We start from the raw sequence: 18,681 nt of genomic DNA on the forward strand, positions 1-18,681 counted from the left end.
ATTTTATCCATGATAATATGATGTGGTTGGTTGCATAACTATCAACGCCATCAGCTGTTGTATCAGTTGTCATTTTAGTTTGTGTACGACTTTAACCTCAATATAAATTGTCTAATATAAAAGATATTGTGTTCTCATATTTAGCTTTACTATGGAAGAAGAAAGTATTCCCATGGATATGGATATTTGTCGTTTGTGTATGACAGAAGTGGGTTCCTTTAAATCTGCATTTGATGCTGAAGAAAACACAGGATTAGAAGTTCTTCTTGCAGATATGATTATGGCTTTCACTTCTGTCCAAGTAAATCAATAATTGTTACATATTGCACTATTTATATACATAATTATTACATAAATTTTAGATGACAATAGGAGATGGTCTACCTGACAAAATATGTGATGTTTGCTATCAAAAAGTACCAGACATGTATATATTTAAAAAGCAATGTGAGGAAGCTGATAGAAAACTTAGGATGACTTTAAAGAAATTTCCTTTCAATTTGAATGAGGATGATATGACCCCCATAGAATTAGACAATTCAGAAAATGTTATTATTAAACCTGACATTTCCAATGTTAAAATTGAAGTTGTTGATCAACAATCAGATGAAGATGTTGTATGTAATGTAAAAGTGGAGAATGTGGATGAGCATGTCAACTATAATATACAAGATCAAACAATGCAAATCTGCAATGCAGAAAAATCCAAATTATTTGAATGTGATCAGTGCAGCAAATGTTTCAAAAGGGAAGACTTTTTTGTGCGACATAAAAAAACCCATGAAATAACATTTATCCAAATAAAAGAAGAAATCAAAGATATATCACAGGAGCAAGAGTTCAAATGTGCAACATGTAATATGGAATTTGATAGTAATGAGACTTATAATGAACATTTAGAAATTCATAGAGAAAGAGGAGAGCTGTTCCGCTGTCAAATTTGCAGTAAACAATTTGCAAAAAATTTCCAACTTACAAGGCATATGAAACAAATACATTCTAGTTTAAAACCATACATATGTAATATTTGCTCAAAAGGTAATGTGAAATGAATTGTGTGAACGAAATAATTATTTTAGTAATTTGACAAATTGCAGCTTTTAATCAGATTTCAACATTAACTGATCACATGCGTATACACAATGGGGAGAAACCATTTTTGTGTTCAACTTGTGGTAAAAGTTTTAATCATTTAGGCAATTTGAAGCAGCATGCTGTTAGGCATAGTGGAGTAAAGGCGCATTTGTGTAACCTTTGTGGCAATGGTTTTGCTAGTAAAGGAGAATTAAGTGTGCATATGCGAAAACATACAGGTATAATAATTTACATCAAACATGATTTTCTGCAGATTGACTAGAATGTATTTTATTAGGTGTACGTCCGTTCGTATGCACGGTTTGTAACAGCGGTTTCACGACTTCCAGCTATCTGGCCAAGCATAAGAGGATACACTCGGGCGAAAAGCCGTACGAATGCGACGTATGTAAGATGAAGTTTTCTCGATCAGGAATTCTTGCGCGTCACAAAAGGACGCATACTGGTGAAAAGCCGTATGTTTGTAAATTCTGTTCAAAAGCTTTTGCTCAGTCGAACGATCTAAGCTCACACCACAGAATACATACAGGCGAAAAACCCTATATCTGCGATCTCTGTGGTCAAGCCTTCCGACAGAGCTCAACACTTAAAACCCATAAAAAGGTTCATATGGACAAAAATAGCCGACAAGATGCAGATGTAAATGTCGCGATATCGAATATACAGCATGTTATTAATAAAATCAAGAACGAAAATTAATAACATGCATTTCTAAAAAGTCTCTTTACAGTTAAAAATTGTGTTACTGCACAGTTGTCTTATATACATATAAATTTAAGTAATCCATTAGTACAATAAAATTAAAAAAATATAGTTAAAAATATAAATTATATTGTAAAATGCTTACATATGGTATAATATATAATTTATATTATTCAATAATTCCTGATAGATATAATTATATTGTCTTTGTAATTCAGTAATAATAGTAGTTTCTGAGGGTTGGATATCCTAATTATATAGCATTTATTATGTTATTTAAGATTGATAATATATGTTGTATCACTCGAAGAAAGAAAGCCTTTATCTTTTCCCAAATAAAGTCTTATTTCTATTATTTTGTCAATTATCCTATTTTTTTAAAGAGAATGCTAATGAACGCTTATTTTAATTTTTAATAATTATAATCTGTTAAAGGAAATTAAAAATAATAATACAATTCCTAATATAAATTTATGGTATGTTGCATACTTTTTTTAAGATGTTATTTTGGTTGCATATTGATCTATTGTTAACATTGAATTTTTTTGTGTGTACTATATTAACCCTAAAAGCAAAACTAGATTACAAAAGTTGAAAGTTCTTGAAATATTAATATGGAAGAGAATAGTTTGCGGAATATTTGTCGTGTTTGCATGACGGAGAAGGGTATTTTTCAATCAGTTTTTGTTTCAGAGGAGAGAACAGGCTTGAAAATTCATCTTGCTGAAATGGTTATGGCTTATACTTCTGTCCAGGTAAAGAGGAATTAATGAATATATCTTGCAGCATATACATGTTTTGGTATTTTAGATAACGTTAGGAGATGGGTTACCAGAAGAGATTTGCTCAGAATGTGCAGAGAGAATACCAGACTTGTACTTATTCAAGATGAAATGCGAAGAGACAGACAGAAATCTGAGATTACGATTGGGGAAGAACCCTTTTAAACTTATAGAACATGAGGAAGAAGATTTACATAATTTTGATTTAGAAGATAATGACTCTGAGGATGTCATTATTAAACCAGATATTTGTGATGTTAAAATAGAAAATTTGGAAGATATACCAATTGAAAAGTTCGTAGAGTACACAGAACCTAATGATATTTCAACTGATTTGGATAATAGTGGTGATATGCAAGGAAAGTTATTTGAGTGTGGTGAATGCAATAAATGTTTTACCAAAGAGGATATACTTGTTAGGCATAAAAGGTCTCATGAAGCAACAGTAATACAAATTGAAGAAGAAGATGCTGATGACATTGATGATTTGACGGATCCACTAACAACAAAACAAGAATATAAATGTTCAACATGTAATATGGAATTCGATAATGGTATAACTTATGATGAACATTTGGAAATACATAAGGAAAGTGGAGATATTTTCTCATGTGGAATTTGTAATAAAAAGTTTACGAAAAATTTTCATCTCAACAGACATATGAAGTTGCATGCTGTTGTTAAACCCCATACATGTAAAGTATGCAATAAGGGATACACAAGAGCTGAGCAGCTGAGTCATCATATGAATATTCATACAGGTATCAAACCACATGTTTGTAATGTGTGTTCTAAAGGTATTCATTATATTATAAAAATGTAATTTATTGATAATTATTATGATTTGCAGGTTTCAACCAGATTTCAAATTTAAAAGATCATATGAGAACCCACAATGGAGAAAAACCATTTTTGTGTTCCACTTGTGGCAAAGGTTTCAATCAATTGGGCAACTTGCGACAACATACTGTCAGGCATAGTGGTATCAAGGCTCATCTATGTAATATATGTGGTAACGGCTTTGCTAGCAAAGGTGAATTATCCGCGCATATTAGAAAACATACAGGTACGATTTTTCAAATCACTTTCTATTAGAATATATATATATATATATCATTTGAAATGTTTATATTACTGTTGATTGAGGTGTATTTCAGGTGCACGTCCGTTTGTGTGCTCTATCTGTAATCACGGTTTCACAACATCAAGTTCTCTCACGAAACATAAGCGAATTCACTCGGGCGAAAAACCGTATGAGTGCGAGGTGTGCAAGATGAAGTTTTCGCGTTCGGGAATTCTCGCGCGTCATAAAAGGACGCACACCGGCGAAAAACCCTACGTGTGCAAATTCTGTTCAAAAGCGTTCTCACAGTCAAACGACCTTAGTTCCCATCTCAGAATTCATACAGGCGAGAAGCCCTACATATGTGATCAGTGCGGACAGGCATTTCGTCAGAGTTCCACCCTCAAAAAGCACAAAAAAATACACAGCGATAAGAACAATATGATCGATTCAGGCGTTGTTATCGGAATGGTGGTACCCTTCCTGAATAACATTTAGTAAATGATGTTTGTGCATTTTTTTTTCAAACGTCAACGAAATCAGATTATATTATTTGGCGGAGTCCTGACTTTCCACTCTTCATATTGGTTGGTAAAGATTTATTTATCTTATCATATATAAGAAATTTTTTTCTTTTGTACATAATTAATAGAATAAGTATAGGTCTAGTCACTGTTTACACGATTTGTCAGAGAAATAACTGTTATTTCTGCTGCTCAACATATGGTGATTTAACTTTTTTTGAAATATATCAATTTAAGTGTTATCGCGCATTGTATTTGTTATTAAGACGACTGCGTTAATTACTAATAAATATTTATATGCACATTAATTTAAAAAAAAGCCACTGTTTTGGATGTTTAAGGCCGAATGTATTTACTATAATATATGTAATTAAAATTAGATAACCAATTTATATATTATTTGCACTGATTATATAAGGTTTGAAATATTTAAAGTATTATTTAAAAATAACTCAATTTAGGATGAACCGTAATTTTAAATAACCGTTTACTTATAAATATATTTTTATTTAATATTTTACTTTGTAGTATATGTATTATAAGATATTTATTATAATAAAATAAACATAAAATTAAAAAAATGGATTCATTTTACAAAAAATATTATCTGAAATTGATTTTAACATATAGCAGAATCGCGGCACACCTTAAATCCCAACAAAATTAAATGAACTAAATTTCCCGATCCAGCAAAATACTATGCTCAATTATTTTTATCTGTTTTTAAATCTTTCTCAGCACACCTATAATCTCTCGCGGCACGCGACTGTGATAGGGCTCGTAGTTAGGCAGACACTTAGAGCCATAAGCTTATTCATTCTAAGTCATGTTGTTTCATAAGAATATATAGGTCTTTAAAAATTGTCAATATTGGTTGTCAATCACTGCCTCGATTCAGTCTGTTTACCGTTGTTTATCAAACTTGGCTGGGTATTGATTTTGAAATTTATATCAAATCGAACATTTTATTTTATATGAAGAATATTTAAATTTAAGGGAGATTTTCCCTAAAATGAAGAAGAAAAACTATAAATTTAATAATAAGTAAAAATCGTAATAAATCAATGTTTTTCTCCAATTAAAAGAAAAAAAATAAGATACAGAAGAACCTGTTTTTTTTATATGATATATGAATTCCAACGGCTTTTGCACCATTGTAATGTTTTCTATTAGTGTGCCTGTGCACATCCTGCAAAATCAAAATCAACAATAACTTTATTTACGAACATAATTATACAATTATTTACTATTTGCAAGGGCACAAACATCTACCTAATTACAAATCTCTCAACATAGTTGTTTTGGGTTTGCATCGGTTTATATTTCTTACACTTTTAACAATATTTTGGAGATAAGTGCGGAAGCAATTATTTACATTTGAAGTGTTTTGATACTTAAGATTAAAATTTTAAACTATGGTTGTATGTTTTTTATGTCGTGTAATTTTATTCACAATCTGTTCATCATTGTGAACATTGAGTAAATTTAAGATCGCGGTTGACATTAGGTAGGAAAGTTACCATTATGATGATTTTATTTATCTTGTAGGTTTACTTCAGTAGTATATTGATGCTCTGCGATTCCACTATTTCCTTTGACTGTGAATCTGCTGCTATCCTTAACATTGTCATTATCCATTGACTTGGCTGAAGATCTACATGCTGAACCTCATTAAATTCACTGTCCATCTCATTCTCCATCAAGAACATATAAAATTTTGTTTTGTTTTATTCAAGTGTTTTTAGAATAGTGTTGTGATCTTCGATACTTTGTTATGGAATAATTGTCTTTTTGAGGAGTTTGCAAGTCTTAATGAACTGCTGATGAGATCCATCGTGATGCTCTCCAACGACGATGATAGGGGGGCTTTTTCTTGTTTTTTGTGCTTCTTTGTTGGTTCTGCATCCATTTTTTCCATGGTTATTTCATCTTCCTTCATATCGAATAGTGGATCGTACCTATTTAATAAGGGGATTGGCAGAGCCTGCTCAAACGATTCTGTTTGTCGATTTTGAACCAATGCGATTTTTTTATGAGAGTACATAGTTTCTGTAATTATAAAAAGATATGTTTTACTATATACCTATACTTCGCTATACGGCTGTTCTTTATACGGCATTTTTCTATGACGGTGTTTTTCAATTATAACACTTTTTTTCATTTACGACCACAATGTTTCGTTATACGGCCAAAAAATGCTGTACTGTTAGCGACCTTCTGTTTAGTTTCAATAATTGATTCGTTATTCGGCTTTTCGCTTTACGGACAACTTTTCCGATTATTAATAAATTATAAAAAAAAGGTTTTTACTTCGAATCAATATAGTTCAATTTATTAATTGAAAAATGACCCTTGCATTTCTTCTCGTTTTTAAAATTTACTCAAAATTGTTCAGGAAATTCAAATAAGTTGCATTTAACTAATTTGTCAATGATATCCATAGAAGTAGATGTAGTTCCAAATATGTACATTTATTTCACGACAGAATTTGATAAGAGGTTAGCTAACAGAGTTTGTCTTCAATTTCATAGACAAAAAGAAACCAAGGAAAAAGTGATCATAAATAATTACTCTTTTCAAGAGGCAGCAAGTTTGTTTAAACCAACGGAGTTTAATTGATGTGGTATACGATAGAGAATTCCCAAAATCGCGCATGTCAGGCGAGTGATCTCTATTGGATATGTTGACCTCTTCTTGCACTAGTATGTAGCCATTGTAAAATTTCTTAAAATTCTTTATAATCTGCAACACACAAAAATAAAAACTCAAACGTTATAAATATTTTAAAACAGTCAGTCCAAGTTGGCCTACCCTGTACATACCAATTAACATTAACTTACCAGCCAGAATGCAAAACATGGCTTGCGAAGAATGAAATTTAACAATAGAAAAAATATCGATAGATTGAACTTAGTAATAGCTACGCACTGGCTGTAAAGTTTTAGCACTAATATTTAGGATTTGATTGTTACTTACCAGATCTGGCCTCAGACTATGAATGCATAATAAAGTCAAAAATATTCATAAAATGGATAACAGAAAAATAGAATGGGGGAAATTTAAAGGTAGTCTCAAAAACGGGTAGAGATCATGTTACAGGCAGATACGAACTCCCATGATCAAAGTATGAATACTCGGAGATCAAAAGGAGAAAGCTTCAAAAACTTCTGCGAAACGTTGAATAGAGCCCATACTGTATAGTCTACCTGATAGAGATAATAAGAGATAAATAAATATATATACTGGCATCCTATTAGGAGATGAAATACCAAACCACTTTAATACCAATAATAAAGGTAATGGCCCAAACAACCTGGCTTCAAGGTATAGACCTATTTCTTTGATATCGTACGCAAAGAAAACAAAGAAGATAATTAAAGTGAGATTGGATAAATGGAGCGAGGAGTCTAGGATCATCCCAGAGTTTTTTTTCTGTACTTACAAGTGGCAGAGAATCCCAGGACAAAATTCCCACCATAATATTCAACATATATTCGAGCTTTGTACAAAACCTCCAACTCCAGCTACTGTCTGGGAAAGGGCCCATAGTGGTCTCTGCGGGGGAAAGACACATACAAATTTAGAACCTATATGTTTTTCGTTTATTTCTGAAAACTCACTCAATTAATAGAGTTGGCGAGGAAAAGTATATGGGTGTATGGCTAGATGATAAATTGACATGAAAGAGACAAATCAACGCCAAGAATTGTGAAACGGGTCTAAAGATACTTCGAGCGATATTCGGGGTAGCATACATTAGAAGCAAGATGGAATACGCCTCCTTTTTATATTCATGTAGCCAATCTAGATTAGATATCCTTGAAAGAATACAGAACAAAGCTATAAGATTGGCACTGGGTTTATCTCGGCACTACTAAACCCTAAGTCTGTGGCCTATGGGCTATGTGCGGAGGATAGCAAGATCAGCCAACCTCGGTTTTCTCGGCGGAATTGTTCATAGTCTGTAGAGTCTTACTGATTGTAGATGAATATAAATGGCTCAGGGTGGTTATTTTTCAGATGCTATAAATTTGTTGCTCAAGCCAAATCGATTCAAAAATGAGTTATACCATACTAAAAATTAAAGAATAATTGAGCTAACACTAACACTGTTTGGGGGCCTCGGGGATTCGCCCGATTGTCCGGTCGTAGTCGTAGACCACTGTCATGAGTAGTAGTCTTATGTCGAAGTATTGTTGTATTGTTGTATATTCTGTAAACTTCTAAATATATTTATCTATCGTCACGTTCGAAGAACGATTATCTGTAGTTGCTGGAATCCATTAATTCTCAGCAATAATTGCTTTAAAGTATGCTTAAAATACCTGTGGGATAGAATTTCCCTTATACCATTCACTTTATATTTAGAATAGAAATTTAATGGCAATACGGAAATTGATAATATCCTTTAATTTATATTTGAATATCTCTTATATAATATTGTACAAATTAAATATTGTATTAATAAAGATGTAGCGTCAATCTGAAAACGACCAAGGAGTAAATAATGTTTAAACCTTATCTTATATCAACACTTCAAATTGAAAACAGATTTTTAAAACATTACTTACCTATCAGAGACAAGTGTTAATACTCGTGAAAAGTTTATATATGTTGTTTGTTATATATTTCATATTTATATATACATTATTATGTAGACTTCTCAGAATAGCTTTATTTATGAACGAATTGAAGCTGTCGAAATTGAATAAAGTATAGTAACCCGTATACTTTTATGGAATTTGAACCTCACATCCAAGACAATACAGACAAAACGTCAAATGATTTTTTATTAATAATATTTCATACTGATCATGACACGCAATTTATTAACAAAGAAAATAAGGAAAAGATTAAGATCTATCGATCGAGGTATTTCTGCACGGAGAGTAATAAAAAAAGATCTTCCTTAAAAATATAATAATTTCGTAATTAACCAATGGGCATCAACAGTTTATTGTTGTTTAATTACACCAACTTACATATTTACGGTAGCTCGATAGTTTATGTTTATTGTTTATTGGTTTAATTCTGGCATTAGGAATGTTTGCGATTGGTATAGTGTAGCTTTTTGGGCATTTTGTGGACCATGCAGCTGGTCTTCGAAGTTGATGGACTACGGAGAAAACGGCGATGTACTTTGGAACAAGCTATCTGTAGCGTATCGGAATTACTGCTACCTTCCATAAGGTAGATACATCGGAGGCAGTGTGGTACTCTCAATTGAAAGGGACCGCTCATCCGATTATGATTAGGATTTTAAAAGTGGACTCTGTAGACGATTCTTTTTCAGAATCTGTGAACGATTGCTGTTTATTTCAGGTGCTGGTTAAGCATCAGTGATGTCTTGGTCCATTTCATAGAATATGCATATTTTGTGTCAATTATTAGTGTTTTTATAATCATCTCGCGGGTTAGTAGAAGGTGTTTCAATATTTTTAAGTGTAAATTTAATGCATTTCATTTTTAAAGAAACCGGTTGAATTAATACGATTTGCGGTGCTTTGAATGTATTTGAATCAACCATTTGGAAGATAGTGTTATCGGAATGTATTTCTTTTTGTGATTCGATGTTTTAGGTTTGCCTCGTTTTTTTTTGTTAAATTGCGAAAAGTGTACTCATAGCTCTACCAGCTCTATCATAAAACGTTCGTGTTTAATCGAACTCCAACATAAATATATTTCCTTAACTATAATTTATTTGTTGATAAGCTGCATCGTGATTTGAATTGTGCATATGGTTTGCTTCTAAATCAAAATCTATTGAAGAATTAATCCCCAAACCTTTTTTATATATTTTCAAAATTTTCCATCACCAGTAAGTAATAAGTTGATCTACTTGATGTAGTGTTCAACGCCTTCACTCATCCATTTTGAATTTCTTTGTCCAAATTTTCCATTGCTGGGTTATAATTATTAACAACTTCAAAACATCAGTAGATGAATACGTGGAGGAGATACAGTCAATAAAAACAACCAAACCAAATGTAGCTAGTAGATTCAGTGATTTTCATACGATAGAAATGTGCTGGGCCTTGTAATCTGTTGCCACCTCTACTTTTTTGGTAATGTCCAGTTTTATAAACCACGACTTACCACTAAATAATTCAAATAATTATCATTCTAATTGTATTAAGTATGGACGTATGTTTTACAATTTAAGCAAATTCATGCAAGTATTGCCAAGCGATGGAATCGATGAGTATCGGTTATTATAAAATGTAATTTTTTAGTTAATAATTAAATAAGATCGTAATTAGAGGCTGTAATAATTGATATGGAATCTGAATATTGCATGTAGTTATAACAATATCGAATGTTAGTATATTTAATAATTGAAAATAAAAATAAATTATAAAGTTATTCATATTCTATTTAGTGACGAATGGTAATCAAATCTTGATCAATGGTAATAAAATTGATCTATGCAATAACCAATAAGTTGTGAAACGGAAATGTTTGCACGGAACCTGCCCTAGAAAATACGTTGAACACGTGCCGACCATTATCGACATTATTTTTCATGAATTACATTTGAATTTATATTACGAAAAGCATGTTAAATGTTAGGAACGGCACATGTATGTTCCTCGAACCAGTTTTGTCCGCTGTTTAAAACACGGGTATATCGAGAATAAGTAAAGAAGATGTATTCATATTATAAAGTTCCTTTAAATCTAAAGTAGTTGATAATAATTCCGTATCAAAATATTGCACGTGCTTACTTCAAAAGCATGTTAATCACTATCACGTGCTGTTCATATCTATTAGGAGAACAATAGTGTATATACAATACACCACGTTTTGATAATTGTATATGTTCTGATTCTTGATTTATAATTCAATAAAATAATATCTTGTAGGGCAGAAAGACCTATGATGAATAGCTCTATGCAGCAGTTTAGTTTATTTTTATTTTTTAAACTTTATTGTAATAAATATTATTATTATGTTTGTCATCTATTGTGACATGGCAATTTCGTGCCAGTAGCTTTTCTTTGTAAGCAAAGTTGATTATCGCTGACTGATTAGAGAGGAACGACCTAGCGTTCCAGCTCAGAATACTCAGATTCCTGGGTATCATTATTGTGAATCGATTCGTTGATTTGGTTAAGTGCTGTCATTAGAAGTTTTATGGCGGGGCCTAATCTTGAATTGTTGTTTATCTTTTTATTTGCAATGGCAAAGTTTGAAGACCGAGGCGAGAAACTCCACGCTCCTTTTCGCAGCTTCCTCTTCTCCATAATTGCCCTTCTGATGTTTGATGGACAATCGTGCTTTAAGTTGTTTGTTCCTGTGGTAGGTGTAGCACTCCAGTGTTTTGTGTAAAAATAATAAATTTTTCTACTGCGTCTTTCAGTTCCTCTTTGGATTTCAGACCCATGTTCCTTGTGATTGTTTGGTCAAGGCATTCTCTGAATTATTCCCAGTTTGTGTACTTGTTACTCAATCATGAAGGTATTAGTCATTTACATATGCTGTAATTTAAAGTAACAAATATTGGAGAATGGTCCGAGGAGAGATCTAGGCTCGAATCTGTAGTGAGGTACTTGTTGGCAATTCCTTTGACAACACCAATATCCAATATATCTGACTGTTTGTTTGGCCAGTATGTTGGTTTATCAGAGGACAGGTAAGACAGATTGTGTGACTGCATCGCCCTCCAAAGCTGGGTCGAGAGCTTTGTTGTGGTTAGCCTGCAGCCCCAGTTCGTGTGCTTAGCGTTAAAGTCTCCAACGGCTATTAACCGGGTTCCCAGGGTGTAAAAAAAAGATATAATGTTGTGGTGCCTTATAAACCATACCCCCTCTTGAGCATGCTGGACTAGATCGTTAGCATTCCAGCCTGCGATTTTAGTAGTTGGTTAAATTGAGCAATGGGAAGTGACATTTGGTATGGAGATTCCAGGAATTCCATTATTTCGCTTTCCTCCTCCTCTGGAAGTCCTGCCGGGAAAGATTGGAACACGTCTGTTAGTTGGTTGGCGAACACTTACGTCTTCTCCTTGTCACTTTTTGCCCAGCTACCATCCGGTTGACGAAGAGGCGAGTATTCATTAGCTCCAGTAGGAGACAGACCACCAAGATGCTCGTGTAGTGCTGGTATCTCCGGTGATTTGCTGAACTCAACTGTAAAATGTTTTTGCCAGCATTTCACGCAGCGCGGCTGCTTAGAACAGAAGTTCTTGGCATTGGCAACGAAGGCACTGCGGTATTTCCCTTTTCTTAGTTGGTGGTTCGAAAGATATTTTCTGATGCAATAGATATGTAACATTGTATATATATATATATTTGTTGTTGTCCGCTTGCTTCAGCACTACAAAGAACATGGGAAGTTTAAGTCTTTGCTACTCCTTATATTGCTGACATTTCTCACAGTGTGGCCAAGAGATTACTCTTTTATTTTCTTTGTATTGCATGAGAAATGCATACCTCTCAATAGAACCCTAAACGAGCGTTCACTTTTTCTTTGGTATGAGTGGCATGCCATGTGCTTATCTTCTTTTTTTTATATATATAATTTTTATACATTTTTTATTATGCTTTTAATATCTGTGTGCTTTTAATATCATTGGCTCGGGTCCAGGGATCCGCTGGTACAACTCATGCGGGATGAATTGTACAATTTGCGGAAGCAGGGTGTAGATGTTAAATTTGTTTGAGTACCGTCGCACTTAGGTATGGGTGGCCAAGTCGGTGTTGAGGCAGTATGCAGGTTTTAACCTGTCGATGCTAATGTTGGACTGACGGCCGTTGATTTCCACCAGGAATGTTTTTTCGAAACGCCGGATAACCTTAAACGGACCGTCATACGGGTCCTGCAGAAGTTTCTTCGGGGCGTCGTGACGCACGAATACATGACCTGCCTTTGCCAGATCTTTAAAAACGAACGGTTTTCGTTCTCCGTGTGATACGGTGTTTGCAGGTCTGAAATTTTCAAAGGACCTTCGTAACTGTCTCATATAGTCCGCTGCGCCGCTGGGTTCGGGATGTTTACTGGCGGATAGGAATTTTCCTGGCAGTCTCAGAGGTTCACCGTAAACCATATCTGGAAAGCGGGTGTGACGAAGGGTCTGGCAGTTGATGTCTTCGTGTTGCGTACCACATAAACATCTTCCCCGGGAATACGGACACGCTGGAGTTCTAGTCCATTGTCCGGTCGCATAAATTCTTGAAGTTCCGGGTCCTTAGCTTGTGATTCCGCCAGGCTTTTTAGATTGATCCCTGTTGCCACTTCCTCGACTCTGGAGAGGGCATCCGCGACGACATTGTCCGTTCCGGATACGTGCCGGATGTCGGTTGTAAATTGGCTAATGTATTCCAAGTGTCTGAATTGCCTGGGCGACCACTTGTCCAATTTTTGGTGAAATGCGAATATAATTGGCTTGTGGTCCGTGAAAATCGTAAATGAGCGCCCTTCTACTAAGTGTCTGAAATGCTTCACTGCTAAGTAAATCGCGAGTAACTCCCTATCGTATGCGCCGTATTTCTTCTCCGCTGCGGTGAATTTCTTAGAAAAGAAACCTAGCGGTTTCCATGCGTTGCCTATTCACTGTTGGAGAGCTGATGATCGAGATGATCGAGAGGGCTGCTCCGGTTTGCGGATGTGCCAGCAGCGCTGCTTGCGCTAAGCTCTCTTTGCAGCTTTCGAAAGCTCTCTGCGTCTGGACGGACCATTTGATGGGTGACTTTCCCTTAATATTTCCCACTAACAGGTCGTTTAGTGGCGCTTGGGTACCTGCAGCATTTGGCAAAAATCTTCAGTAAAAATTTAACATACTCAGGAATTTCCGGAGATCCTGTGCTGTCGTTGGTTGCGGAAATCTTCTGATGGCTTCTACTTTCTCCGGTAATGGCCTTGTGCCGCTGCTGGAGACGCCCGAGGAACGTTACCTGGGGCTTTCCGAAGACGCACTTTGCACTGTTTATCACTACTCCGTACTTCCTCAGTCTCCCAAAAACTTCTCGTACATGCCGGAGGTCTTCTTCATCTGTTGTCGACGCAATTAGTATGTCATCTATGTATACATAACAGAAATCTAGATTGTACGCCCGCACCAGGTCTAATTTCGTAAAAACAGTCTTTTCTCGCAGCAAATGTGCGAAATCTTCGATGTGTGGCACTGGGTATCTGTTAGGGACGGTTCTTGCGTTTAGCGCTCTATAATCGCCGCACGGTCTCCACTCTTTGGCACCATGTGGAGCGGGGCCGCCCACGGACTCTCTGAGCGCCTCGCCTAGGCTCATCAACGTCGCGAATTCTGCCTTTGCACGTCTTAATTTGTCAGGGGCTAAACGTCTTGGTCTGCTGAAGGCTGGTGGACCTGAAGTTGTGTTAATGAAATGTCTGATAGCATGTCTTGATTCCCCCGGTGTTCCATCAGGACGAGTTATTTCAGGAAACTTCGTTAATAACTGATGGTATGGAGACGATCCATTGACGGTTTTGATGCTTACCGTGTTTCCCATCATTGTACCTCCTCGGATGGTGCGGTTGGTCGTCGATTATGGCTCCGCGCCGATTATGGGTTTACTCACATCTGCGACCACGAAATTCTACGTGAAATCTCGGCGCAGTCCTAAATTCAGCACTAATGGCACTGTCCCGTATGTCGCGATTGTTGAGCTGTTAGCCGCCGCAAGTTCGTATTTAGATTTATCTCTGTGGCGCCGTATAAAAGAACGAGGGTACACGCACACATCATCACCCGTGTCTATTAGAAATCGTACATTCATGTTCTTGTCCGTCACGAATAAGCGGCGTGAGAGATGTTTGTGGTCGGCGTTAGCCGCTACTGACAACCGTCGTCGTTTCCCTCGTGGAAGCTGGTGGTACCGGCACACATCACCCGACGAATTTCTAACTACACTTCGTAGACGTGACTGTGACGTGACGAAAGCTACGCTCCTCAGGTCGTCTTCTCATTACCGCTAGCTCTGGTTTACACGCAGCTTCAATCGCATCTAGTCTGGTTGTGAGGTTGTTGAATAATTTCGACACTTCTAACGTCATGGACCTATCCGCTGCGGACGATGTTTCTTCCAACTGTTTCTGCGGTTGCGCCTCTTGTGCAACAATCGCATCTGCTTTTTTTGCAGCCTGGTCCAATCCGATGGGCTCTAGTGCGGCTAAAATGGTGCGTACATTAGACGGTAACTGCTCCTTCCAGAGCGCCTTGATGAAGTCTTCTGGTACAGTTGTTCCAGCTCATCTCCTCACGATGGAGTAATTGCCGTGTCTTCTGCTCCTGTGACTTGCATGTTCGTTCGATCAATGCGTTTTTCACATTTACGTATTTACCCACTTCTGGTGGATTTCCTAATACGTCCTCCACTTCGCGTATACTTTCCACGTCTAAGCTGCTAATCGCGTATGAATATTTATCCGAATCCGCGGTGATTCTAGCGGTTTCGAAGCAGGATTTCATCATGGTAAACAACAATTTTGTGTTCCATGGTATAAAACGCGGGCCATGGAAGGCGGGTTGGTCTCCTTGTTTGTTCTCCATTTCGTTTTAGAATTCGATCAAGTCGGGGTCACCAATTTGGAGAAGTTTACAAGTATGTTTATTCGGATAAGTAACGGTACAGATACAGAATACTAAAGGGTACTTACAAGACATGATACCGAGAACCTTACTGGCTAACGCGGCGTGACACAAGATAGCGATTATAGATATCCGGCTGCTTATATACCCTCAGCGGGTATCATCCTTATCTGCTCTTCCAGGTATATCCGCTACGGGCTGGAGTAGGACGTACCGTACCGGGTTGGTACGTGACGTCATATCCGGGCTGAAGTAAGCGCCACACCATTATATAACATTCTACTGCTACATATACGAAAAATAATATGTTATTTAGAAGCCTTAGTTTTGATGAAAAAGAATGCTGCGTTATAGATAATCCGCATTATGAGTGAATTTCTAGTGAATTATTTATGTTTAATACTAGTCAATGTTGGGTAGTCTTACGAAAAGGTTCGCAATTTCTACTTCTCTCAGATTTTGTTTATGCATTTTACAATTTTTTTTATTAGCTATTTATACTTTCATCTACTCTTACCTTTTCTTAAACAATAGACGCAAATATATCTACCAATAGATCCCGAATCATTACTGAAGTCTTTGGATCTATATTCTTGGATCCTTCTCGCTATCACATATATTTAAATATGAAATATAGTTAGTTTTTCCGTCTTTTCCTTCCCTACTTGAAAGAACGAATATGCCCTATTATATTATTCATTTTCTCTGGATCCACGGTAATAGTCACATTTTGTCCATCCTTTGTCATCAACAAGGTTTTTTTTTTGCAAATATCATAACTTACTTAACTTTATTAACTGCCATAGATCCAGTTTACGCATTTTTTTCAATGAATTGATGACTCATTTGGACCATGATTAAATTAAAGTGTAGTCTAATAGGTTAAAACACACTATTTGTACATGTAAATTATATGCTAAATATAAATAATGCAAGAGCAGATATGCTTTTAAAAAGTCATCTGTATTTGATTTCATCGATCCTAATAAATGTACATAAACATTACAAAACCGTTTTGTTATTAATATATTTTTAGATGTGTCTTTCAAAACCAGAATATTATATTTAGTTGATGAGTTCCTTATAATTGATTACCTGTAAAACGATGATATTATTTTGTTTTCATATGTAATTATAGACATTTGTTCTGCTTGAAAAAGATGATGATGTAATGCATTTTTCCGATGGGATTCTGACTTTGCGGGAGATTGATTTGAAGATGTAAATAAGATTTACGGAATACTTGTAATATTTTCCAGAAACGAAGGTCGAAGCAATGGCCTGTATTCCATAAATAATTCCAGAATCACAAATAACATCGGGCAGTGAGTATTTGTGCATGTACATATATAAACAAGAGTTGTGAGGGTATAGAGGTAGATGTATAAAGGAGAGTGAGACCCTTTCAGGGGGCAGCTCACGTTGCAAAGAGCGTGATCGCAACGTAACCAGCGCGAGTTACGAACTGGTGCGCCAATTGTGATAGGCTCGTCCTTGTCTTGAACTTGAAATAGCCATATGTCTGTCTCCTTTTATTTTTATACGGTTCCAGCTTCGAGTGCAGAGGATAATCGTTTCGCGAACGAACTTCCACTTTCACTTGCTGGAAGCGATTTAGTCCACGCCGGCGTTTCAAATAGGGAAGTTTTGTGCATCGGTCATTAATTCTGACTAAACATAAGAAACTCTGTCTGAATCTTCAACATTATTTATACGATAGTATATCTACTGGTAAGTCATTAATGCAAAACCAACAATATATTTCAATGTTTTTTATATTCAATTGTTTTAATATTACATTCAAATTAAGTTAACATTTTTATAATAATTTATTATTATAATTATTTATTCGTTCTACCATTATAAAATAATAATACTTTAAATTTTAAATTTAAATAATTTGTATATATTTAATAAATAATATTTACGTAAATCCTATATTTCTTTGTATCTCTATGTGTTATGTTTAATTGTTGTAATTATTATTATAATATTTATAGAAACAGTCCAACACTCATAAAATAACATATTTATATAATCACAAAAAAAATTAAAAAATATCAACTATTGCTATTGACTTTAGGTTTTTCAACCCTAAGAGAGTGTGTATTCAATTTAACTTTATAAGAAGTTTATTACTAAATATGAAATAAATCTCCATTGAATTTGTCCTCATATTATCCGATCACCTTTAACCGATATAGATTTATAAGAAGTTACCTAACATTTTTATTGTTAAAATATTCAATAATAAAAATCGGAATGTCAACGTTACGCAATAAGCTTGATTACATGAATGCACGAGAGCAGGTAGTAATATTTATTTCCGGATACAATGCAGTTGTGCAATTGAATGCAAATTGTATGGCATATATTACGCGTGTTATGTAAAAAAAATATACTGCATTGACCTCGATTGCATTGAACGCACTTAGAAAATACGTCAAAGATTTACAAAATGCACGAGAAAGTGCATCCAAACAAAATAAATAATTAAATTGCACGTGGAAACATTTTAAAATATTTAATTTCTCATTGTACATATGAAGAAATTTTGAAAAAACATTATAAAACGCCTTTTGAATTCATATAACGCATAAAAAAAATCGCATAAAAAAGGATCGCACAAAAATAGGTTTTACTGTATATACATTTATGTAATTTTCTTATTCTAAATAATTATAACTTAAATTCGCGAAGGTTAATGGATGGATTTGGATTCTGGAGATGATGATATTTGTTAAATGGTTCATAGATACATATAGTTACTTTTTATTAATTTATTTGCATATCTGAATATTTTCTATTGTCGTTGTAAAGGGTGTCCCAAAATTAACGCAAGATTTGAATTAAATAGAAAACACTGTTTATGACTCAATAAAAAAATCTAATTCTAAAGAATAAAAACTGTGTTTTCTATTTAATTCAAATCTTGCGTTAATATTGGGACATCCTTTATCTTATTTT

The 18,681-nt window shown here is 34.9% G+C and overlaps 1 protein-coding gene across 1 annotated transcript; it reads left to right on the forward strand.

Moving 5' to 3' along the window:
- Positions 1 to 40: 40 nt before the first annotated feature.
- Positions 41 to 4,566, forward strand: LOC108563859 (zinc finger protein 676-like). The gene is made up of 8 exons (XM_017922653.1): positions 41 to 301; positions 363 to 1,038; positions 1,098 to 1,313; positions 1,373 to 1,791; positions 2,409 to 2,552; positions 2,608 to 3,376; positions 3,430 to 3,645; positions 3,737 to 4,566. Exons 1-8 carry the CDS (start codon positions 152 to 154, stop codon positions 4,138 to 4,140), a joined length of 2,994 nt encoding a protein of 997 aa, XP_017778142.1. The 5' UTR covers positions 41 to 151; the 3' UTR covers positions 4,141 to 4,566.
- The last annotated feature ends 14,115 nt before the right edge of the window (positions 4,567 to 18,681 follow it).

This window comes from Nicrophorus vespilloides, unplaced genomic scaffold, assembly GCF_001412225.1.
Source record: "Nicrophorus vespilloides isolate i.1.1-1 unplaced genomic scaffold, Nicve_v1.0, whole genome shotgun sequence".
In the NCBI taxonomy this organism is placed as follows: Eukaryota; Metazoa; Arthropoda; class Insecta; order Coleoptera; family Silphidae; genus Nicrophorus; species Nicrophorus vespilloides.

Bases quoted from the DNA above. Each gene is read 5' to 3' on its own strand.
- LOC108563859 (XM_017922653.1), top strand. From the start codon at position 152: ATGGAAGAAGAAAGTATTCCCATGGATATGGATATTTGTCGTTTGTGT. The intron at 1,314-1,372 runs GTATAATAATTT...GTATTTTATTAG, and splicing joins GCATATGCGAAAACATACAG to GTGTACGTCCGTTCGTATGC. The intron at 2,553-2,607 runs GTAAAGAGGAAT...TTGGTATTTTAG, and splicing joins TGGCTTATACTTCTGTCCAG to ATAACGTTAGGAGATGGGTT.